Source organism: Haliaeetus albicilla, chromosome 1, assembly GCF_947461875.1.
Source record: "Haliaeetus albicilla chromosome 1, bHalAlb1.1, whole genome shotgun sequence".
Lineage (NCBI taxonomy): Eukaryota > Metazoa > Chordata > Aves > Accipitriformes > Accipitridae > Haliaeetus > Haliaeetus albicilla.
In genome coordinates, this window is record NC_091483.1 from 34,762,616 (window position 1) to 34,785,553 (window position 22,938).

Below are 22,938 nucleotides of genomic sequence, written 5' to 3' on the forward strand. Positions count from 1 at the left end.
ATAAATATCTTTTGAGCGCTCCCAGTGTTGTTGGACTGGCTAGGACATCTACTAAACGCATCTATTTAGCACATAGTTTTAGTGTTTCTGCTGTTCCTGCTATTCTACTGCTTACTGTCTCTTTTCCTGATTGCTGAGCCAGCAGGGCTGGTGTTTGACACTACTCCTGGGGTTTGGGGTGGCTGCTCAGAGAGTCAGTGATGGGGTCTGGACATCAAGGGGTCCATCAGAGTGTTTCCTTTCTATCAGGGGTTTTCTTTTCTCTTTAATGAACTCATTGGGCAAAGCGGAGTGCAGAAGGAGCAAGCTCCTGGGAGAGATTTTCAAGGGCATAAACTCTTGCCAGCCAGGCTGTGGCATGTGCCTATATTCATCTGCATGACAACTGCTGCAGAAGTTGAGTTCAGCCGCAAAAGTGTCTGTTTGGCAGCAGCATGAAAGCCTGAAGTCTCTGCTGCTTCCCTCTGTCCCTGCTGGAGCTACCAAGGGCTTTGTCATGACTGCAAAGGCAGCAGGATCAGGCCTTTCTCAGATCAGGCCTTTTTTTTGCGAGAGACACCTCATGCTGGCACAGGAAATCACCGAGAACCAAATTGCAGGAGGCTGGGAGAGTTTTGTGTTCCTGTGGAGGCCCAGACCGTCATGAGCAAAGGTCTCCCATGTGCCTCCCCCTCCGAAAGAAGGCCCAGCTTCAAAGTTCAGTGGGAACGCTTGGGGCAAAGTCCATGAAGCCCTTCATGGATACAACCATCTGACACATTTTAGGTGTGAGTCAATGCCTGATGCACCAAGACAGGAGGTGAATCAGTCACAGGGCTCTGCTGGGGGTGTCGCTTCTGACCCCCTGGGCCATCCACACTTGACACTATGGCTGCTTTATCTCCGGTGGGGGACAGCAGGGCATGACAAGCCAGGGCCATGCGTCCCCGCCAGATTTGTGTGATCAGGCCACAGTGGGAGCTGCGATGCTCAGGTCTCAGGAGTCCATGGCTGCTGGCACAGGGGCCATGAGAGGGACCCTGGGAGAAGCAGTGATGTGCAGTTGCCATGCTGAGACAGTGCTCAAGGCAGAGACCGGAGTGTGAGGTGATGGAGAAGGAAAAAGCCTGACTTTAAACTTGAACCTGATTTGGGGTTTTGTCTGGTCACAATTATGACGACTGCTTCTCTGTGCCTCAGGAGTCATTTCTGGGTTTGAATCTTCCTTTGGTTTTTATATAGTTCCCATTATCTTGATCCCAGGCAGGCATCAGGCTGTGCCACCCAAGTTAGACCCGCACAGCTAAGGCTGCCTTAGCCCAGGTGTGGCCATTTTGGTTCAAACCACTCTGTTCAGCAACTTTACACTGAGCAGCACCAATATTAGGGACAAACATTCAGAAACAGGGCAAGTGTATGCCATAAGGACTCCAGCCACACTTCTAGCCTTGAACATTTCTCGCTCAGCAATCTCCCCATGTTTAGTAACCCTTGATGAGCTTTGCTTCCAGGAATTTATCGCTTTGGTTTTGAATCCCTGTAAACTGAGCACACACAGGGTCCTGCAGCACAGCGTTCCCCTGGTTAACACTGCATGTGAGGTGCTCCTTGTGTTGGTTTGACCTTGCTAGCTGACACTTTTGGTTCCTGTGCCCTGACACCCAAGTGAACATTCAGCATCTCCATGCCTCATAACAGGGCACAGTTCTGTTGAAAGAGCCTCCGAGGAATGCAACTCCCACGTGGCCCACAACTTGAGGGACAAGAGCCCAAGAAAGGCAGAAGGTTTCCATTCCTCTGGTGCCTGCCATTTGGGCCTTAGGATCAGGAATGGGTGCAAGGCAGCTGCCTGAAGCCAATTGCACCCACTGTGCCTGTGTAAGACGAAGTGCCGGAAACAAGTCACTCCTCCCCTGGTATAATTTGGAGGGGAGTCCGAGTTATGGCTGACACAGAACAACATGCATTTCCACTGCTGTTTCAAAGCTCAAATACCACTGCTATATTCATAGAAATTAGTAGGACATTTGTCATTCATAGCCTGATTGTATGAGTCTGACACTATGTATAAATAGGTTATAGTCACACTTACATAACACTGTCTTATTTATGATCTTAAGCCCAATGGAGAAATGTCTCTTCCCCAGCCCTTTCTTCCTAGCAAAAAACATCATTCAAAGCTCAGCTTCAATCCTATCACTGAGGCCGGATGCCTACCTGAACACTGGGAAATTCAAGTGAGGCATTTCTCTTTCAACTTGCAAACAACGATGTCCCCAAAGAAGGCAGCTGCTAGGATCTGCATGCCTGTGATTAAATACTGCACTGGGGCTAGAGAGCTTTCAGGAGTGATCTCTAGCTTCACAGCCATGTGGGATCCAATGTGTCCTAAAGGCAAAATGTCACAGATTATATTAAAGGTTAAAATGCTGCATCCCTTACTGGCTTCAATATAGTTTCAAAAGCTGATCCCTTACATCGAGTCTGTCTTACAGCAAACTGAGAGGGGGTAATCAATGTGCTTCCACAAATTCAATTCTCTGGCTCTTCTGCACCCCCAAATCCTGCAGCCAAAGATATTAGTCTAATCCCCACAGCACTTGAAATTTTGGGATTAAGGGAGCCATGTGCTTGTTTTATCCACCTCACTTATGCATCTGCTTTATAATCTGTGGTTGTAGTAACATGCTCACAGACCATGCATGTCCCAACACCTGGAATGGGGAAAGCTTCAGGGCTTGAGGGGAAGGCAGGAAATCAAAGGGGTTTGGCACAGGGTACTGATGGGGTCTGACAGTCAGCAAGGCACCACAGTTGTATCAAAAATGACAAAATGTCAAGGACAGCTCAAGTAGATTCTTATGTCAGGAAGCAGCTTACCGGTGTGGTTTGCCCTTGTCCGCCAAGGCTGTAGAAACGTTCAGCAATGACCCTGCATCCAACTGGCCACCACTCAAATTGAACCACGTGTTGGAAGATGCTCTGCCCAGGGGACAGCCAGACTGGCTCTGCACCTGCTGGCCCCTATCAGGGCTGGTCTCTGGGTCCTGGTGATACTGAGGGGCAAGTCTGCCATGTCTGTGGGACCATTGGGCTCCTAAGTCCTTCACAGCCGGAGTGATGCATCAGATCTGCAGGCCCTTACCCACCATCCAGTCCTTGGGAATGCCACCAGCAGCTAACCTCCAATCCCTGCAGTTTGTTTCCCCCCACACCTCCCCCTCCAAACCAACTAGGTCAAAAAGAAACAGCATGGGGATTTTGGGGGGGAGAGCCTCTCTGCTTCCACAGGTGGCACTTAGGCCTGTTGCAGACACTTCCCTCCCCCCTCCCAATGCCAGCCCTAATTAACTGCCTGAGCTTACCATCCCTCAGAAGCCATATATCCTCTTAAAATCCTGCTCCTGTTCACTGACTGTCCTGGATCAGACCTCAAGTTTCTCACCCAGTGTGGTTGGAGCCACATTGACTTTTACAGGCAAGAATGTGGCAATGGCAAAGGCAGGGGGAGAGAGAGAGGAAACCAAACCTGCAGCAGAAAATGGCTTGGGCTGCTTTGCATCCTGCTAATTTGAGTGGGTCCTACCCTGATCACATTTGCATGGGCACAAACCAGCTGCAGCTATTGGGGGTACATGGAGGGCCCTGTTACTGTTCTGAAGAAGGGCTGCTTTGCTTTCAGAAATAAAGGCTGCTTTTTCCATCTCCTAATAGAGATCAGATGAGGGGCCCAGTGATTAGTCTCCCACCTAGTGATTTATAGCTGATTTCCCCATGACTACAAACCCTCACTCTATCTGCTATTGCAGGGAAAAAGCAACAGATTATTTGTCCTTCTTGAGATAAAATCTGTATGGCAGTTCACTGGAGTGGGGATGGGGGAGAGGCTTCAGCAGAGAGCGGAGAAAGCAGACCTGGCAAAGCTCCTAGCATTTTTCATGTGCTGTCAGAGGCTTTCAGGCTGGTGTGCAGGTCTTTGGGGTTTGAGGCAACAAAGATTGTGGCAGGGTTCAAGCGCGTGCTGCAGCTACTTGCAGCCTGGGGTGAAGGAGGGATGCTTCAGCCTAGCCTGGGTCAACTCCCCTCCCCTGCCTCCATCCAAGCCTGCACCAAGCACAGTGCTGCTGAAAAGCCCTGAGAGATCCTCTGATGAAATCGAGTTGTGGATAAGCTACTCTGTTGACAGCCCACCAAGAGCTGCATTTTATCTGGATGCCTTGGAGGACAGGGCAATGATTTGGGACACGCTTGCTGAAATCTGCTGTTGTGGCCCTGGGTTTAAAATAAAAGCATGTCTGGGGCACTGTGAAGCTTAGCCATGAGAAGCCAGCGCAGGAGGGATGCAGGTGGGTCCGAACCGCTGCCTGCGCTCAGGTACTTCCTTTATTCCCAGGGTGTCCCATGCTCCACAAGGCACTGCCCTGGAGTTCAGGTTGCTCACATGCTTTTGCAGCTGAGGGGTTGGAAAGCACTGGAAATGAACATTTTCCCCTCCCCCACCTTCTTAGCCAACCTTGCATAATTTTCCCTTTAGCCTCCCTAGACAGGTTCGTTACAATTCCCCACCATTAATATGCAAATATGCCCTAGAGGAAAAGAGAGCCTGAATTTATTAACATGAATCTGTTAACTCTTTCACTGCTGTATTGGACTTTGCAGACAAGAGGATACTTTCCCCAGCCTGGAAAGCTGTGAGAGAGAGATGCCATGAAAGGACCACCGTAAGGTGCTGTGTGAGGACAAAAGGGAGCAATGACCCCCGCTGCACTCTGTGAAGGCCAGGTTTTGTGGGTAAGCGCAGAACTTGCAAGTTGTTCAGACCTTGATTCTGCCTTTCATTTCTGCCAAAGGCTTCCTGTACATGCCAGGGCAAATCATGCAGACCTTTGGCTAACTGCTGAGGGAAGGTGGCAGCATCCTTATACTGCAACCTCTGCCACGTGCTGAGAGTAGCGGGGATACAGCTCTGTGCTTCATCTGTCTGCAGCCGTACAGCTGGGTGACCAGGAGGACGGAGGGAATCAAGCTCTTGGGAAAACTCCAGCATAACAAAAGCCTGGCCTGTGTTCCAGCCCAGGTGGCACATCTGCCGGGTAGCTGAGACCTGTGGCGTGACACAGCACGCCAGGACCCCACGTGTGCATGCTGGGGCCAGGAGCCGGGGGCGGGGGGGGGGAGCAGAGCCAGGAGAGCCTGGAGGAGCCCAGAGGGCTCACTAAGCTCAGCAGTTTACCAGCTGCCCACAGCAGCCGTTGCCCACCTGGGGGACTCATGCTTCAGCATTTCTCTGGGCAGGAAAAGCATTTTGATAGCCAAACAAATTGTTACTTATTGGCTGGCAAATTTACAGCCTGGCTCTAACTTGGTTTTCGCTGCCACAGTGAGATGAGGTGTAAATTCCTCTTCCTTAATTCAAGGTACATATTGACATTTAATCATCCAAATGTGCGCCTCCTTTGACAATTCATTTCCCTCCAGCCTCCTGCCACAATTGCCTCTTCTGACCAGAGCCCTATAAAAGACAATTCTTTGACTCTGTTGCAAAGGAAATGAATGTCTCTTGCTCTCTCTCTTTTGTTTGTTTTCCAGCAGGATGTATTTCAGTTTGTGCCATACAGCTGCTGTTTGACAGGAATATTCACTTTCACGCTTCTCCAGGTTTGCAAAGTCAGGACATGAAGCTGTATGGCCTTCTCCCATCCCTCCCCCTTTCCCCAGTCCCTTCCACCCCCCCACCCGCAACTGTGTTGTTTCTTTTGCCTTGTGGCTTCTGCTTTGCAAGCATTTCTGGTGGCTCTTGGTTGTCCCATCGTAACACCTCCAAAGTTAACTAGATTTCCTTTTGAGCTAACTGTGGTGAGGGAGATACCCATTTTCCTCCAAGTGTGGATCCTGACTTGTGGATCCTGACTTGGTCCGATTTGGGCACTCTCACCTTCCTTCAGGTTCAGTTTCTCCACTGCCAGCTGTCTGTGAGCCACCACCCCCACCACAGCATCAGCTCCAGACACGATCAGCCGGGAGCACAGCCATGAGAACAGCTGGTATGGGTGCGCAATGGCAGTTCCGGCAGCCTGGCTGGGTGCAGTTTATTTTTCGTGAAGAAAGAGCCAAGAACCTGCCACCTCCACACAGACAGCAGGAAGGCATGCACAATGGGGAGAGGAGGGTTCAGGCACATGGAAACACTTGGAAATCACTGTCAGATGCACATGCACACACATCCATCCATGCTCCATCCTGAAATAATGTACTCCGTCAATACTCATGCAAACATCCAGGAAGAGAGAGCAGCCCAAATCCCCTCTCCTGCATCCATGCCAATGTTGCCTTCCTCTCCTGCCTCAGACCAGTTTGGCCCACTCACATGCTGGACCAGAAAGGGAAAAATTAGGATGTCAGGCCCTGCCTCCAGGGACATATGGTCTGTGCCCTTGGTCATTCAATTTTTAGTGTAAAAGCTGGAGCGAGCAGTGCAGAAGGCTTTGAAGACAGCAGCCTAGCTCACCACATGGTAGTAGCCAACATCCCTTGCCCAAGCGGTGCAAAGAAAACAGCATATTTTGGCATCAGCTCTTGAGTAAAGCCTCCTAAGATATTTTTGACAGTCCAACTTGAATTCAAGTCATGTTGCTACGAGAGCATAATTTTCAATTAGTTTGAAATCAGATTCTCCGTTTGCGTTTTTTGGTCTCTGACAGCATTCTCTAAAGGAAGAAAGCGTGTCCCTGGCATGTCGCTGGCCAGCCAGAGTCTACTTTACTTCTGTAGAAATAGGTTTCTTCTTTCCTTGTGTCTGATGCAGGTTGGAACGGGAGAAAATTAGCCTTCCACACCTGTTGTATTAGGCAACAGGCTCAAATACATTCCCGGAGTGGGGTGTATTACAGAAATGGCAGCCACGTTTCCCCCGTAGCTAATTTGATTCGGCTTGGCTGGCAAAGGGTCTGCACAGCACACAAAAGCTGGGGTACAAAGATCGTGCTGACGCAGATGGAGGGGAGAATCTGGCAGCGGTGGGAGAGCAGAGCGTGAGGGAGAGGCGGCAGCGGTACGCAGGAGTGTCACCAGCTGTAGGCCTTGAACGTGCGTGGTAGGCTGGATTCCTCCCAGGTAGGCACGCACAGCGAGGTGTCACCCTGCCTTGTCCAAATAAACAGCTACTGGGCATGCAGGGGAGGGGAACTCAAGCTGCATGTCCAAATGCTGCCCTCTGTGGAAAGTTGTGACTGGGGCAGATGGGCTTGGGTAAATGTTGGGCCCTTAACCTTACACCACGTCCACATCCGCGTCGGGGTAGGTGAGTGCCTTCAGGTCTCCGAAGTGGACTCACCTGGGACTGGCCAGCATCTGTTTGAAGGAAATGCCCTGAGCAAGGTTGCTGGTGTTGGGGTTTGCGGCATTGCTTTAGTTTGAAAGCAGCCCAAAAGGGGATGTCTGGATGAAATGGCTGCTTGGCATTTAGGGGGTGGTTATGGGGAGACCCTCTTGGGGTCACTTCAGGGCTGTGAATTTGCTCCTTTGGCTTTTAGCCGAAAGTAGCGTTCCTCCACGTTAGGAGTCAAATCGGAGAGCCTTCCATGGGGCTGCTTCCCAGACAGGGTGCTGCGGTGTTTCCCAGGCTCTGCAGCTAACGAGCTGCCATTTTCTGACAGGGAAAACGTGGCGGTGGCAGATACGGAGTCGGGGGGGACCCCGCAGAGCTTTTAAAGCCCTTGGCTGTGGCAGCCAGACCCCAGCCTCAGCGGGAGGCGGGAGCCAAGGGACAAAGAGGGAAAGACGAGCGCGTGCACGCCTGTGCGCCCGGCGTGCGTGTGCGCGTGCCCGCGTGTGCTCTTAAGTGTGTGTGTGGGGGGATTGTGTGCACGCGCGTGTGCCCGGCGGTGCCTGGACGTGCGTGGGTACCGGCGGGCACGCACGTGTGCCCTGCAGCGCGCGCGTGACCTGGAGGGGGTACCGGCGGGGGCGAGTGACACGGCGGGCGGGCAGGGCGCCCGAGGGGAGGGCCGCCCCATTCACAAACCGAGGAGAACATGGCCGGCTGGCTGGCGGAGAGGCCGGGTTTCTTTTTTTTTTTTTTTTTTTTTTTGTGAATGGAGGCGGTGACGTCGCCCGCGCCCGCCCGCCGCCTTCCGTCCATTCATGCGGCCCCGGTGCGGATGAATGGGCGGGGCGGGGGGCGGGGTCGCGCGCCGGCCGCCGCCGGGTAGTAAAGGCTCTGCCGCGCGCGCGGGGGTGCGCGAGCGGCAGCGGCGCCGGCAGCGGGCGTAGGGCCGTGTGTGTGTGTCCCCCCCTCCCCGCCGCCCCTCCCCCCGCCCCCCCCGTTCCCGCCATGGTGGCCACCGAGGGTCTGCGGGAGATGGAGGGCAGCGCGCTGCGGCGCCTGGTGTGCCGCGACGAGGCCGGCCCCGGCGGCCCCGGGCGGTGCCTGCTGCTGGACTGCCGCCCCTTCCTGGCCCACAGCGCCGGCCACATCCGCGGGGCGCTCAACGTGCGCTGCAACACGATCGTGCGGCGGCGAGCCAAGGGGGCCGTCAGCCTGGAGCAGATCCTGCCGGCCGAGGGCGAGGTGCGGGCGCGGCTGCGCGCTGGGCTGTACGCCGCCGTCGTGGTGTACGACGAGCGCAGCCCGCGCGCCGAGGCCCTGCGCGAGGACAGCACCGTGGCGCTGGTGGTGCGCGCGCTCCGGCGCGACACGGCGCGCGCCGACATCCGCCTCCTGGCAGGTACCGCCGGGGGGGGAGGAGAGGAAGGGGTGGGGGGGGCGGGGGGCCGGGGCGCGCGTCCTGGCTGTGGCTCTTGGGGGAGGGCGGGGGCGTCCCCGGTCCCGTTCTTCTCGCCTCGGCTGTCCCGCCAGAAGTTGGGAGCCGGCGGCGGGGGAGCGCGGGTGCTGCGTTCAGGGCGGGGGGAGCGCAGCCGGCGGGGCGGTGGGGTCCTGGGACGGTCGGCGGCGAGGGCATCCCTCCGCCCCACGCGTGGGTGGCCCGAGAGAGACGCGCTCTGAGCCGCCTCAGGCCGAGCGGGCCCCGTGCCTCTGCCCGGCACCCGGGGGGCAAAGGCGCAAACCCGGAGGGAAGCAGGGGGGTGTGTGTGTGTTCCCCCCCTTCGCTTGAGTTCATCCCCAGCCTCCCGGCGCAGAGGAGGTGTTTGTGCAGGGCCAGATCGCTGGTGTCAGGCCGGCGTCCCTCTGCAGCAGGCAGAAACCCCCGGGATGCCACTGTCCTCCCTTCACGACCAGAGCAGGGGTCGGGGCTTTCCCCCCATGCCGTGCTCGCGGCAGCGTTGGCGCCTATTAAATGAGATGCCGTGAGCAGTTGGAGCTGCCGGTCCTGAGAAGTGCCGTGAGATGATTTAAGGGAGGGGGATGCTCAGCTGGAGCACCTGGATGAGCTCTGTGGGGTCTTTTCTTTTTTTTGTTTACAGCCTGAGAGTTAATTTATTCCTCGGTTTACTTACAGCAGGGGTGAGGATGCTTATGCAGAGTAGCAAATCCATTAAGAGGCTTGATAGATGGAGGAGCTGGCGCTTCTGTTGTACTAGATACAGTAAAAACAGCAGGAGCTGTTCCAAGGATGTGATACGATGCGCTGCTGCGGGAGCACCTGCACAGCAAGGGCTCGCTCAGGAACATGCTTCTGGGTCTTTCGCCACGAGCCATCGTGGTGCTGGGAGCTGCACGTGTGGCAGGAACCGCTGCTGTGCTTCAAGGGTGGCCTTTGTCAGCTGAGGGCTTCTGGTGCCCCTGTGGCTCTTACGGGACCTGTGCTAACCCAGCCCTGTGCCTGTCCAAATGCAAATTTATTGGGTGCAGGCCCGGATCTGTCTGGTGCAGATCAGGCTGCTGCCAGGTTCCCTGTCAAACAGCCCGGCTGGCTGTTGTGTGGTGATGGGCACCTGTGCAGCGTGGTGCCTGTGCTGGGCAGGGCCTGTGCACACAGCTGGGAGCTGCACGGCACTGGATGGAGCCGCTGGACGTGGAGCTTGGCTGATGGGGCGTTAGATCTGATCAGGCACATTAAAGAGAAGCATCTTTGTCTGTTTGAAAGGGTCGCTTTGATTTTCCAAGGAGGGAGCCTGTGTCTGCACATCACCCTGGGCGGCTTCTCCCTCTCAGGATCCCACTGGAGTGGGATGTGGTAGGTGCTGGGATTTTGGGATCAGACATCCTGAAGAAGTCTAACAGGGGCACTTGTTTCTGGGTGCTCCTCCAGATTGAACCAGTAGGACTGCAAAGGGATGTCAGACCCTGGAAACAGCAGCCTCTGCAAACTGTCCAGCTCATGGGGGAGGGACAATGCAAATTCAGTGATGCATACGCATGTTTCTGCTTTAAGGTACTAGAGCCCTTCCTTGCACAGAGGGAGAAAACCATAAAGGACACTGGGATGCTGGCAACACTGGTCTCTAGCCTCCTAGGGAGTCCTGGGCTGCTTTGCTGGAGATGCTTGCATCCACTGGTCTTCTGAACATACTGCCTTGTTCAGGGCAGCCTCGGAGCTAAAGCTGGATAAGGAATACATGTCCTGCTGTGTGTGCTCTGGCACGCCCAAATCTGCAGGTGTAGGTCGTGTAGTTGGGGTGAGTCTGCAGGAGGTAGCCTGGGAGTCAGGGCTTGGTCTAGCTAGATTCCTGTGGTGATAGTAAAATACCGGATTTCTGTTGGTTTTTAAGGCTCAAGGTCAGACTCTACAAGGATGTGAGGGTTGTTGGTTTGATTGGAATGAGAGATAGAAATCTCAACAGAAGAGTTTATCTGCAGCCAACACTGCAGTTTCCCTGTCCTGGGAAGCCGATGGGGTTTGCTCTTGTTTTACCTGCTGTTGGGAAGATCTGACCTCACCTTTGCTTATCCTCCCGGCAGCAGGTCAAAGGAGCAAGCTGCTCTTTCACAGGGTGCTCACCTCCATGTTCAGCTTGCACCCATGTCCTTGAGAGGCAGTGGACACCTCTCTCTGGAGAGCAGCTTTGCTGTGGGGTTAGGGTAACTACCTGGCCAGTGCCTGCGCTTCCCCCTGCCTGTTGTTTTGGGAGCTCTGGGCAGGAGGTTCAGGCTGGGAAAGTGGGAGACCTCCCCGTGCTTTGTGTCTGGGAAAGCTGGGAGCTGAACTATCTAGCTTTCAGCTGGGAGCTGAAAGCTGGCATGGGGGCAGCTTTTCCCGTTAAAGTCAGAGGATGCCGGCAACAAATCCTCTCTCCATCATCTTAGAGAGCAACCCTGGCCTCGGTCTGGGGTTTTGGCTGGTGGCGTGTAGGGGACTAAACCCTGGACCAGAGACTTCGGGCAGCCAAGAACATTGCAGAGCTCTTGGGGAGCTCTGGCTCCAAGGGAGTGGTGGGGCCTCCAGGATTCCCCTGCTTGCTGCCAGGAGTCCAGGAGTCCGGTTGCTCCTCCTGGGGCAGGAGACCACTCTCCATCGCTGTAGCATCATCTAGTGGTGAAGGGCACGGTGAGACACGTCAGCTCCAGCTGTGCTGTTCTGCAGCGCTGTGAACGTAGCCTGGGATAACACTTCGTGCCTCTCTTCTTGCAGGGGGTTACGAGCGTTTCTCCTCAGAGTACCCTGAATTCTGCGCAAAAACCAAGTTCCTGAGCAATGTGTCACCCCCCAGCAGTGCTGAGCCCCTGGATTTGGGCTGCAGTTCCTGTGGGACCCCTCTTCATGATCAGGTATGTCTAGAAGCCCAGTGCTCAGCTATTTTGACTGCTCCTTCCAGCATTGCAACCTGGTCCTGCTGGAGTCTCTCTGCTCTCCCTCAGCTGAGGCCCGCAGAGCCGGAGCCCTGCTCCCTCTCCTCTCGTAGGAGAACATGGCAGTCCTCCTCATCCCAGGGTGTCTGTGCTCTTTGGGGAGCACACAAGGCCAAATCCCATTAACCACACCTGCCCGTTCCTGAAAGGGATGGAGAGGGGTAGGGCTGAAATGGGTTAACAGCCCAGAAAGGCAGCCTCTGCTCAGGGCCTGCAAGCCATCTGGACGTGCGTCCTGCCCACTGCTGTCCCCTGGTCACCCCCGTGTCTGTTGTTTTCCTCTGTAACAGGGTGGCCCTGTGGAAATCCTTCCCTTCCTCTATCTTGGCAGCGCCTACCACGCTGCCCGGCGGGACATGCTTGATGCACTGGGCATCACAGCCCTGCTGAACGTCTCCTCAGACTGCCCCAACCACTTTGAGGGGCACTACCAGTACAAGTCTATCCCCGTGGAGGATAACCACAAAGCCGACATCAGCTCCTGGTTCATGGAGGCAATTGAATACATAGGTGAGTGCCTGTGCAGAGGAGCCGTGTCTGTGTGTGTTTCACTCGGTGGGGGCTGCGGGGGAGGTTCCTGCCTCAAAGACCTGGAGCCTTTGGCTCAGAGGGGATGGGGATCCAGCAGGGTCTGGTGGGAGGGAGGTCAGCCACCACCTGTGGGTTTGGCAGTGGGTTTGGCTTTGTTGGAAGGGCGTTGGTCTCATGTCTCATCCCCTGTTGCCCTCCAGACTCTGTGAAGGAGTGTTGTGGCCGGGTCCTAGTTCACTGCCAGGCTGGTATCTCCCGCTCAGCCACCATCTGCTTGGCTTACTTGATGATGAAGAAGCGTGTCAAGCTGGAGGAGGCCTTTGAGTTCGTCAAGCAGCGCCGGAGTATCATCTCCCCCAACTTCAGCTTCATGGGGCAGCTGCTGCAGTTTGAGTCGCAGGTGTTGGCCACCTCATGCGCAGTGGAAGCTGTCAGCCCCTCGGGGACACTGCGGGAGCGGGGCAAGGCCACCTCCACCCCCACCTCCCAGTTTGTCTTCAGCTTCCCAGTCTCTGTGGGTGTCCATGCCACCCCCAGCAGCCTCCCATACCTGCACAGCCCCATCACCACATCACCCAGCTGTTAGCTCAGGGGCTGGGGCCAGCCAGACAGATAGTGCCAGGTGCGGAGGGGCCAGGGGGGCATGGAACCCCATGATGTTAAGCAATAGTTCCGGACACTGCTGTTCACCCTGGACTCGATGTCTTTTTCGTAGAGAAATTTCTTACCTCATCTTGTTTTTTTTGCTTTTTAATTTTATGTTTTGAAAGCATGGGAAATGGTAAAAGCCACAAACCCTGACATTTTCCAGGCTCTTTGGGGGAGGGGAAAAAACAGTATACTGGGTTTCCTCAAGTGCCTGGTCTTCATCTCTTTCCATCCCCATTTTATTGTCGTGTTTTCTAAAAAAAAAAAAAAAGACACACCTCCCTGTGTTTCTGCCCCTAGCTCATCTGGGTTGAAAAGGGAGCAATACCCTCCTTTTATTTGTGCAGCAGTCTTCCCCCTTGCACTGACTGACATGGGTGTGTGTGGTGGGTGCTGCTTACCTGAGCCAGTTACACTGGGTGACATGCAGAGCTGCAGGCAGGGCCTTGGGGCAAGCAGGAGTGGTGGTGGCACAGGGCTGCCTACAGTCAGCCTCACCCCTGCCAGCACCTGGGGAGGCAATGCTGCAGCTTTTGGTCCAAGCCTAGAAAATGCCTCATCTTCACTTCAACTCACCTGGAGCCTTATTTCCCACCCTGCCTCTCTTCTTGCCCCCAGTCCAATCCAACACACAAGATGCCTGTGTGGCTGATGTACATATGTATGGTTTTGTTCCCTTTTTTTTTTTTTAAGAAATTAACTTTTTATTTATTGCCCGAGAAAGGGAGAAAACAAATTGTTTGGAGAAAATAAAAATAAAACAGTTTTCAACAGTTGTGGCTGGCGCAGGTTTGTCCTAAGACCAAGACAGAATAGCAGTTTGTGCAAACACTCAGCTTTCAGAGAGCAACTGTTAAAAATGTATTTATTGAATTTTAAACTATTACAAGTATTGCAGATCAGACATTTAGCCAAGCACATTTATAGATCAAACTTGGTTGTTACAGAGATGTTACCTGAAGTCCACCATGTAGGTAGGCTGAGAACCTGCCCATCGTCGTCTTTGAGAGAGAGGGTAAAGGAGGAAATAAATAAATTATATCCCAGCTCCAGGTAATTGGCAACCAAGAGAGAAAACATATAGGGCTAGTTATGAAAACAAGTTATACAAAAAAAGGTCTGAAAACTCAACCCCCAGGTACACTGCCATTTGGGTTGGCAGAGAAAGCAATTAGGAATGAAGGTACACAACCTTGCAAGACTGCGGCACAGAAAAATCCCCATTTCAGTTTCCAAAGCTGAAGCAAGTTCTGCAGATGTTAAGAAGAAAGTGTCAAAATTACCTTGTAATACAGAGACTCTAATCAAACTACCTTAGTAATGAGTGGAACCAACACTAGAACTTGCCACCAACAGGTTCAGCAAGAGAGATACATCAAAACCAGTCAGATAATACAATCTGACAGGCGTATGTGTTAGTGTAATGGGAAATGCATGTTTCTTGCGTTCCCTGCTGATTCATGGGCTCATTCACCTTGCTTCAGAAGTCTTAACACACATATGCTGTCCCCTGATCCTCAAGGTTTCATATCTACGTGTTCAGAGAGGTGGGAACACTGCTGCTCCCTCTCTGCACGCGTGTCCTGCCTCTCTCTGAAAGATCAGGAGAATGTGCTCTGGACTGTGCCAAAGCCACCACCTCTGATCATCAGTGGATTCAAGGCTAGAGAGGTTCACAGGCCACTCGCAACCTGTGGCTAGAAATGAATCTCTACTTTCCCATGTCTTCCCCAGCAAGGCTGCAGCATGGCTTAAAATGACTGAAGCATGCATTAGATGCATCTCCTTTTAGATTTCTGAGCCAGATTTTCTGTGGCAAAGCAGCATGGAAAGGGAGAAATCCCATTAAAAATAAATTCACACATTTCCTGACCTTCAGCTGCTGAGAATGATTAGCAATATTCAAACTAATCTGTTTTGTGGTTGGTCCGTTCCTTTTACCCATCTTTTGAAAAAAATCTGTTATGGGCAATTTCTGTTAACAGTCCCATGTGGAAATTCTAGGTAGTGCAGGTACTGTGCAGGAGCTCTGACTTCACTGCAGGGATGCAGGAGGGGTTTTTGAGCAGATTTGCCACTGTCTGCCTAAGTAGTTCCTGCAGGCCACACAGTGGCACGATATGTTAGCATCCCTCAGTGCTTCACACGTTCACAGGGAGCAGACATCTCCTCTAACCTACAACAAACAGTAGGATCAGCTGCCTTCCAGAGCCAAGGAAGCGCCCTTCTCCAGAAGCTAGCCAGTCTCATACCACATGCCTCTTCTGTGTCTGCTGCCCACTGAAGCCAGCAGTGCAGAATATTTTGGGGGGGCTTTCTTTTTGCTTCAGTGTAGAATTTTGTTTTGGGGTATTCCGTTATCAACAAGCAAAGTGTAAAAGTTTGCAGGCAAATAAATTCCAGCTGCATAATGCAGTGGGATTCAATTGCATCACATACAAACATTCAAAACAGAGGTTAGAAAACACATTGCTCATTCCTTGGACTACAGACCCATAGTGACTGCAAAACAGTGGAACTAGTACAAGAGGTTTGTAACAGTCTCCATGGAGCTGGGATCAAAATAGATCGGCAGATAAAAATATGGATGAGAAAATAAGATACACCTTATTAAGGTACTGTACTCTCTGCTTTTAATTCTAACATAAGTTTTGTTGACAGCATTCACACTGCAATGTCACTCTGCACCAGGTACCCAATTCATCTGTCTCATGGAAACAATTTCAGCAATGGAGAGCAGAACCATACCTTCTTTGCTACGTGGTGAAGTTTCTTTCTGTTTTGCCTATTAAGGTCCTGTTGCAAACTGCACAGACATTTCAAAATGCTGCCTCAGAGAGACACGGAAAAAAAATCAACAGGCCTGAAAGACAACTGTCCCTTTCCCCAGCAGACACCACGTTCTGTCCCAGTAGGAATAGCTCTTTCTGGAGCCAGCGAGAGGTGCCCAGGCTCCCAAGCCCATGAGATGGCTTAGCCCAGTGTGTTCTTGCATCCTCAGCTCCTACCATGCCTCCATTGGTGACCCAATGCTGCAAATGAGCATCCTGTTACCAGGGGGACTGCCCTTCTCAGGAAGTCGAAAAACTTCTTCATTTCTCAGGAGGCAGCAGCTGCCTGGTTATGGGGGCATGCTATTTTTAAGGTCCCGTTCTCTAGAATTCAGAGGCATCAAGTTAACTCCCTCAGCTAAAGCAGCAGCATCTGTACCGTAACAACCTGCTAAACACTGCTCTGCCACCAAAACCATGACCAACTTTTTCATGGGCAACTTCCATATCGATGGGCAGATCCTCAGTTTGTTTTAAACTGTAAGAGGAGCTACAACAACATATGCCAGGAGAGGCAGATGCTACTCCTGCGCGGGTTTCTACGACACACGCACGCATTATCAGGGCTGGGTATTCCTCTGTCTCTGGCCACAAATGGATATGAGATCACGCCATTACGAGACAAAAACCACTGCAAAATTACTTCCTCACACAGCACCTTTACTCTGCACAGAACATCAGATACGTTAACACTGGCAGTTCAAAGATACTGGACAGTATTTTTATCCTCTAGAAGTTCAAGGCTGCAGAAGAAATCCAGACTAGCCATTAGTTCAATCAGCACACAGGAAACAACGAGCAAGAACAGAATCTGGTGTGGGCTTCGTGGGGTTTTTGTTTTTAGGTTTTTGTTTTTGAAAGATGTAAAGCTTTTAACTTCCACACCCACATGAACCATTTTGCTCACCTAAGCAGCACAACTGTTTTACCATTTAAAACTATGTCTAACTGGGGATGGTGAGCAACACTCACTCTCAACACTATCTGAAACCCTAGTGTAGGTAGGCACATCCCCCCACTCCATTATTAACTAAGTTAAAAACAAATCCCAAACTTAAATGATGAATACAAAGCTTCAAAGCCTAGTGGTGATCTTTGCAATCCTAACACTATAAACAAGTAGCCAAAATACAAGCACCCAATTTTATCAATGAAATTTGATTAAAAGGACAACTAGGCTAGAGCCTGGCTTGGACTTCAAAGCTACATATTTAATCAGGTCACAAAATGAAGCGAGAACCATATATCCACTGCCAGCTCAAGAAAAATAAAACCCAAAGTTCAAGATCTGTTGGAGTATTGCTATTTCTAACGTTTTCTTTAGAGATATCACAAACAGATGATGTGCAGGTAGCCAGATTGCATCAAATGACTGATTTTTACAGTGGGTGAAATTCCTCTGCGAGGATTGCTTCAACATTAATGTCTTAATGTTAAAAATGAAAATTTTGCGTCTTAATGCTGAAAGTGAAAAGCTCTTCAGGTTTAAGTTTGTTTTATCCAAACATGTCAGCAAAATCCCACTTATGGGGAGCACATATATTTTTTTAGAAACTAAAAGGACACTATTCTGTCATTTCCTTGCTTTAAGGGTGATAAAGCCTGAATGCATAAACTGGATCATCAGATACTAAATAGTGCTGGTTGATAGGGAAATGTACAGTGTGTTGTGTTCAAAATAACATTTTTTTCTCCAGTCATTACATGCTCAGCACTGAAGCACATCTCCTGGTGTTGCTTGTTAAGAAAAAAATTAACACAGCTTGATTTTCAACCTTCTCTGAAGCTGTAAAAACAACACAAAAAAGCAATAGGTTTCTACTTTTGTTAAATGCATATCCTCCATGAGGGAGACTTTTGAAATTGTGTGATGCTGTGCTATGCAATGCTTAAAAATAACTTTCTCCTACCCAGTGAAATAAACCTGGGACCTTGCAGAGAAGGGGATTAGAGTAAATAAATCCTAGCTTTGTTCTCTGGTATACCTGCAAACAATCCACTTGCCAACTGCTGTTTTAAAAGCTTGTTCTCAAAAATGTAAAATCGATATTAAAAAAAATTATTATTTTTGTAAATCCCTTAAGCTCTTCAACTGTGATGTCACACACAAAGTTATGACATGAAACAGCTATAATACACTCTCCCTTACTGGTATGAAACCCATTTACTGGGTCTTATATTAGAGGGACATGAACCAGATATGCCCTCATGTATGCAATCTTCTGACTTTTCACCTGCTATCTTCCAGCAAAACCATATGCCACTGTAACTGGAGAACATTTCACAAACTGCATGTACTTAATAAGGAGCCTTATACAACGTTCTCTTAGAGATGCCAGCAGAGGGCATTGACCTGCTCTATGAAGTTTTTCCAAGCACAAGAGCTGGTTTACCCTTGCGAACACTTCCTAGGGCTTCTCCCAGAAAACTCAAAGCAGCAAACTGACACAATTTGTTTCCACTCTAAAGTTACACTCACTCATATTATAGTTTGCTCAGAGGTGTGCAAAAAAACCCCCTATATTGAAGAACTGGACCTAGCCCCTTCTCAGATGAAATTCATATTGCATTGTTAATGATTTCAGTCAAATCGACTTTGTGCAAAATATCTTTAAGAAGGTTCCGGCTCAACTTCAGAATACAAAAGGAAAATAAATAGTTGACTAGGATCTCTTCAAAACATAAAATGAATGGTGTGTACTGAAAAGAAAATTATGGGCTTAATGCAATTTATCTGCAAATAAAATAACTAGAATAGTAGTGTCTGAAATTTTAACATGTGAGATGGCACTAAAAGATTTCTGTTTGCACAATAATGTTCCCAAAGTCTAGATCAAAAACCCATTACTTTATACATGGTAACTGCAGAGACTAGGAGCCTGAGATATGTTATTAAAAGGCAGTCCCTTGTAAACTTTCCTCAAAAGGAACAGTAGCAGTTGAGTATGCAAGAGTTACTCATATTGTATTCATCAAGACAGCAATGCTTTACAAAAGACATACAGCTTATTTCCATGTTGTTAAGGATTTTATATGATACTGATTTTCTGAAACACGTATCCATCCAGTCCAAGGTTGAAGTCACATCCTTCTTCACTGCTCTGTAGCTACTAGGTCTTTTGCTCTGCTGCTGTTGCTGTCTGTGAGGGAGCCTCTGGTTTCACAATCTGGTATGTAATGAGATATTCTGGGTATGCCTGAAAGTTAAGTCAAGAAAAAAACAACATTGCTTTATGCAAGGGCATACTCAGCAAGTTCTCATTTTGGATTTCACTAAACAGTGATCAGGAAGCACAGTGCAAGAATCAGCTCTATGCAGAGTGCAAAAGAAAAAGGGAGATTTCAAACCTAGCGAGCACTAAGTGGGAACTGCTTGATGTAGTTAATACCTTCGTTAATACACTGTTAGAAAGAAAGATGTTTCTTCCATGCAGACACTGCCAGAAAATGTGTGTGCAACAGGAATTTACAGAGTTAGTCTCCTTGTTAGCTAATCCTATGGATCAGTCAGTGCCTGTAAGTTATTAAAAAACCTCAGATGACCGATTGTAGTCTGACCCTAAAATGCTCACTGACTTGCCACATGACCTGCAAACACCTTCACTGGCAGTAAAATACTTGGCACACCCAAAGCATGTAACCCAGGTGTCTGCACAGTGCTTTCTCAAGACAGTTGGTAGGAGGTTCAGTCCCAGAACAAAGCTAAAGTTGCTGGAGGGCAGGGCCCCAGAGGAACCTAGACAGGCAAGACCAGGCCAACAGAAGCCTCATGAAATCCAGTAAGGGCAAATGCATCTGGGATGAACGAATTCCTTCTAACATTGCAGGATGGGAAGCAGCTCTGCTGAAAAGGTGCTGGGTACCCTTGGGTGACAGCAAGCTAAAGCAGAATCAACAGTGTGTCCTGGCAGCAATAAATGCTACCAGCATCCTGTGGTACATCAACAACAGTGTAGCCAGTCAACTGAGTGTAGCGATGATTGCCCTTTATTCAGTACTCACTAGACCATATCTAGACAACTGCATACAACTTTTGGGCCCTCCAATACAAGAAAGATGGCAACAAGCTGGAGCCAAGTTTGGCGAAGGACCAGTAAGATAGTCGGGGGAGAGAGCACAGGATAAACAAGAAGGGGCTGAGGGAGATGGGCTTATTCAGTTCAGAAAAGGGAAGGCTTTGTGGGATCTCATAGCAATCTTCCATCACATATGGAACGCTACTGAGAAAACAGAGCCAGATTCTTTTCTGCACTGCACAGCAGGAGAATGAGATTAATAAAACAGGGGAGGTTTCTATTGGAAACAAAGAACATGTTTTTTGCTCTGAGGATAATTAAACAAAGGAACAAGCTACTGAGAGAGGCTGTGAAACACCATCCTCCAAGGCCTTCAAGACCTGCCTGGTCAAAGAAAGCCCTCAGCAATCTGGTCTGAACATAGCATGAACAAGATGCTGGCCTAGGTGACCTCCCCAAGGTTCCTTCCAACCTGAACTTATTATATAATCTTGGAGCCTGGATTCAGAGTAGTAAGCAAACCACTTTTCTAGAGTAACGGCCTAGCTGAGTTATTCAGATTAAAAATCACCTCCTGAACATTGTTGTGCTACCTCAGTTGCCATTTAAGGGTAGTCTCTGGCAGACAGGGACACCGTCACTACTTGGAATCTACAGGTAAAAAGCCCAGAATCTGCATTATCAAGGGTGAGAAATGCATTCTTGTTACTGCAGTAATGCCAGTAAAATGCAATGGGAGAACCAGCGCCCCCTGAGAGAAACTACAACTCTTAACAGACTCCAGCAGTGCTGCACAGGGGGAATTAGGCAATTCTGCATGGTGTAAATCAGAGCAGCTCAGTGGAAAGGAGTAGCATTTGCTGGCTTGATGCAGTTCACTGTTTACTTCCACATTTAAATGAAAAAAATGTAATCAACCAGGTTATCACAGCACACTTGGTATGGAAACCAGTCACATCCCCTCTCCAGCTCCAAGCTCTGCCCTTCCATAAACCCAGTCCCTTGCTAAACTACATACCTGTTCTCCTCTATAGATAACATATTCAGCATAGGCAAGTCCATTCACGCTTGGCCGGCCAATAACAGAATGGTGCCCTGGAGGGGCATGAGCCATTTTCATTGTGCTGAACTGAAGAAAGGATTTTCCAAGGGTCACTCTACAGAAGAGCATTTGTCTGAAAGGAAAAAAGAAAACAATTTTAAAATATCTTACCAGGAGTTGCATGCTTCCAGAATGATTTCAGACTTTTGAGTTTGTTACACTTAATTTCTCAAGGGTTTTTCAAGAAACATTTTTAGAAACCAGTTCTAAGGCTGTATAAAACCCATCACAAAAAAAAAAAAATCTTTCTTGACATGCAGAAGGGAAAACACATATTTTGTTTAGCCTTCACATGCAGACCTGTTCATTTTATATAAAGCTGTTGAAAGAAGGTGAAACTCTTTGTGTTCCTACCAGCAGGGTACAGACAGGTGTCAAAGTGCAAAAAGCACATTCATCTACTCCAGTACAAAACAAAGCTGTGATTAAGTACTGTTCACTACCTCCAAAATTATCTGATCCATAGTACAACACTGTACTGCTGACCACCACTTTGCACTGCAGTTTTGTTCTGAGAGTGCCTGGAGTTTAATTGCTATTTTCCCCTGACTCTTCATTTTCAAACTTGCTGTTACAAGCCTCTTTCCTGAGCCACAATTCCCTTTGATTTACACTCACTGTATGCTTAGATGTAATTTTTGACCTTTCTGTGGGACTCGCTGCATTTATATCCATTTTTGTTCAGCCTTGATGTATGGAAAGCTGCATTTTTCCTGGCATGACCAAGCTCAAGTGGCTATTCTTTCCCTGCAATTCATCCTGTGCTGGGATTGTAAAAACTAGGACAGCCAGAAGTACATACATGGAATACTGCTGGACTCATACCTGTGGCAGATATAACAGGATCTGTCTTTGTGTGTGGGACAGCCTGTTCCTCCCCCTATCCCATAAACATATTGGTTGCTTTTTGAGGAGTTCTCGGCAAAGTAAATTCCAGCTCCAAACATTCCTCCAATGTATGCATGCCTTTCATCAAATCCTTTGTGAATGATAGCATTAATAAAAGGAGACCCTAGAACAGAATGACATGAAATGATGTGTTATCATACATACTTGTTAAGCGCTATAGTAATACAGGAGTCTATTTCAAGAGGAGCTTGTCTGCCTCAAATAGACCACTAAGCACCAGAAAGCATGCTCAGTCAGCTGGAAGGGGGCGATACCCAGCAGGATGTAGTGATGTGAGGGATTTATCATTATATACCAAGATCCCATGTGTGACTCATATTTCTTACTCATTTCACAGATCTCATTAAATGGCTTTCCCCCCACTCACATTTCAGCACAATTTATCTTGTCAGTGCACACCTTCTCCAGCAGTCAGTACTGGTTAAGATGGGGCAAGAGGTCAGGACAATCATACCCAAAACCAATTTCCTACGCAGAATCATGGAAGGATCTAGGGCAGGAGGACCCTCAGGCAACTGTCATTTGTAGGCACTTCTGGATGCTTCTAGAAAACATGTTGCTGAGACTCATAGTTGGCTTTGATTCCTTTCCCTCATGGTTGCCTGAAGTGCCAGGGTAAAATGCTTTTCCTGTGTGCTACTTCCCTCTTTTAGAAGATACTCTGTCTTTCTCACAGCAATGTAACATCCTCCCAGCCGCTTTACTGGAAATGACTTAGATATGGCTTAGCAAACCCACTTTTTTTCTTTTTTCTGAAAATTTATTTTTTATCTAGTGTAGTTTCAGACTGCAGTAACCATACAGACTAACTCCACCACCCCCACACCCCTGCATTTCTAGTGCAGAAATACAATCACCGTACAGGATGGTGACACAGCAACATTGCTTGTGGGTCCTTTTAAGTTTTGGGTTTTTTTCTGTAATTATCAGTACATACAAACAGAGATCACTTCCTCACCATGAAACAACATGCGTTCATTGTGATGATTATGATTCTCCTCTGAGACCTCCTTCTGCCTGTGACAGAATCTCTCCCGCAACTTCTTGTTCACGACCTTTTGAATCTGCAGTGGTACAACAGGTCCAACCATACTTCAATTGGAATTGAAATGTAATATAATTTCACAGAATTTGCATAAATTTGACAGGGAAACTAAGAGTAAGACATATGAA

General features: G+C 49.4%; 2 protein-coding genes across 3 annotated transcripts in view; one reads left to right on the top strand and one right to left on the bottom strand.

The window, feature by feature from the left end:
• The first annotated feature begins 8,280 nt into the window (after positions 1 to 8,280).
• DUSP4 (dual specificity phosphatase 4) lies at positions 8,281 to 13,114 on the top strand. Its single transcript, XM_069784987.1, has 4 exons — positions 8,281 to 8,705; positions 11,511 to 11,647; positions 12,019 to 12,238; positions 12,460 to 13,114. The coding sequence occupies exons 1-4, from the start codon at positions 8,312 to 8,314 to the stop codon at positions 12,843 to 12,845; spliced, it is 1,137 nt and encodes a 378-aa protein (XP_069641088.1). The 5' UTR covers positions 8,281 to 8,311; the 3' UTR covers positions 12,846 to 13,114.
• A 641-nt stretch (positions 13,115 to 13,755) lies between these two features.
• TNKS (tankyrase) overlaps positions 13,756 to 22,938 on the bottom strand; it is a 159,693-nt gene continuing 150,510 nt past the window's right edge. For both annotated transcript variants that reach the window (XM_069784953.1, XM_069784945.1), the window contains exons 24-27: positions 22,724 to 22,829; positions 21,682 to 21,868; positions 20,773 to 20,929; positions 13,756 to 18,935 (exon numbers count right to left, since the gene is read on the bottom strand). In XM_069784953.1, coding sequence (XP_069641054.1) covers positions 18,849 to 18,935; positions 20,773 to 20,929; positions 21,682 to 21,868; positions 22,724 to 22,829 — 537 coding nt within the window. In that variant the 3' untranslated portion in view covers positions 13,756 to 18,848. The remainder of the gene's footprint in view (positions 18,936 to 20,772; positions 20,930 to 21,681; positions 21,869 to 22,723; positions 22,830 to 22,938) is intronic.

Excerpts from the sequence above, each read along its gene's own strand:
- DUSP4 (XM_069784987.1), top strand. The coding sequence starts at position 8,312 with ATGGTGGCCACCGAGGGTCTGCGGGAGATGGAGGGCAGCGCGCTGCGG. Across the intron at positions 11,648-12,018 it reads GGACCCCTCTTCATGATCAG|GGTGGCCCTGTGGAAATCCT; the intron begins GTATGTCTAGAA and ends CCTCTGTAACAG. Across the intron at positions 12,239-12,459 it reads GGAGGCAATTGAATACATAG|ACTCTGTGAAGGAGTGTTGT; the intron begins GTGAGTGCCTGT and ends GTTGCCCTCCAG.